Raw genomic sequence first — 836 nt, forward strand, 5'->3', positions numbered from 1 at the left:
TGTTTGCCGGGGCGGCGCAGCCGCTGTGCTGTCCTCACCCCTGACTGTTGTCATTGCAGCCTGTTTTCTTCCGTAGAGTCGCAGTCTGTTCTGAGTACCTCTCTAATGTCTCCTTCCCTCTCTGTCTGCCTTCCTCCCTCCTGTCTTGGGCAGCACTGGGTCCCGATTCCTGCTCTATTGGTATAGAGGAGTAAGCTGGTACGTCTTCTCGTTCTTCTTACGCATCGCTGTTCTGTGGGGCAGCAGGATCCCTCCTGGGAAGGCCGGCAGCTGGGCGAGGATGGGGATGGGACCGATCCTGGCCATCGGAGCAGGGAAGGACGGGACAGCAAACCAACCAGCCTGCACTGCTGGCTCTGTCCTGACTCCATTCCTGGCACCAGCATCCCTGCACCCTGCCAGGGTCCCTGCTGTCCCTGAGTGCCCCTGCCCTCCCCACTGGCTTCTGCTGGGCTCACGGGTGCGGGCTCTGCTTGCCTGCTGGCCACCATGAACATCCAGGCTTCTGCTGGCTTCTCCCAGGCTGGTGGCAGATGGCGTGTCCCCTTAGTTCCCTGTGTCCCAGCCCTGGCGCTTGCTGAACCTGCATCTTAGCAGGGGCGGAGGGGATGGAGCTCGTAGGCTCCTGCCCTGTCTCCTGTGGTCAGTGCAGGGTAGGAGGGGGTGGCAGGGGTGATGGTCTCCTTGGCACACGCTGCCCTCTCCCCAGGGCCCAGCACCCTCCCTGCGCTCTTAATCTGACCCTAGAGCCGGCATTATTGGGGCTGAACCCTCTTCTCCTCACTCAGGCTCATCCGACTTCACCAAGACGCTCCCCGGCCGCGGCACCGGCAGGC

At 62.6% G+C, this 836-nt stretch overlaps 1 protein-coding gene across 1 annotated transcript in view; it reads left to right on the plus strand.

The window, feature by feature from the left end:
- MGRN1 (mahogunin ring finger 1, E3 ubiquitin protein ligase) overlaps positions 1-194 on the plus strand; it is a gene marked incomplete at its 5' end in the record, with an annotated part of 38,350 nt that extends 38,156 nt beyond the window's left edge. Inside the window, one exon of the mRNA XM_009698009.1 lies at positions 151-194. Within this exon, the coding sequence (XP_009696311.1) occupies positions 151-194 (44 nt within the window). The remainder of the gene's footprint in view (positions 1-150) is intronic.
- Positions 195-836: the final 642 nt, after the last annotated feature.

Source organism: Cariama cristata, unplaced genomic scaffold (genome assembly GCF_000690535.1).
Source record: "Cariama cristata isolate BGI_N322 unplaced genomic scaffold, ASM69053v1 scaffold40653, whole genome shotgun sequence".
NCBI lineage: Eukaryota > Metazoa > Chordata > Aves > Cariamiformes > Cariamidae > Cariama > Cariama cristata.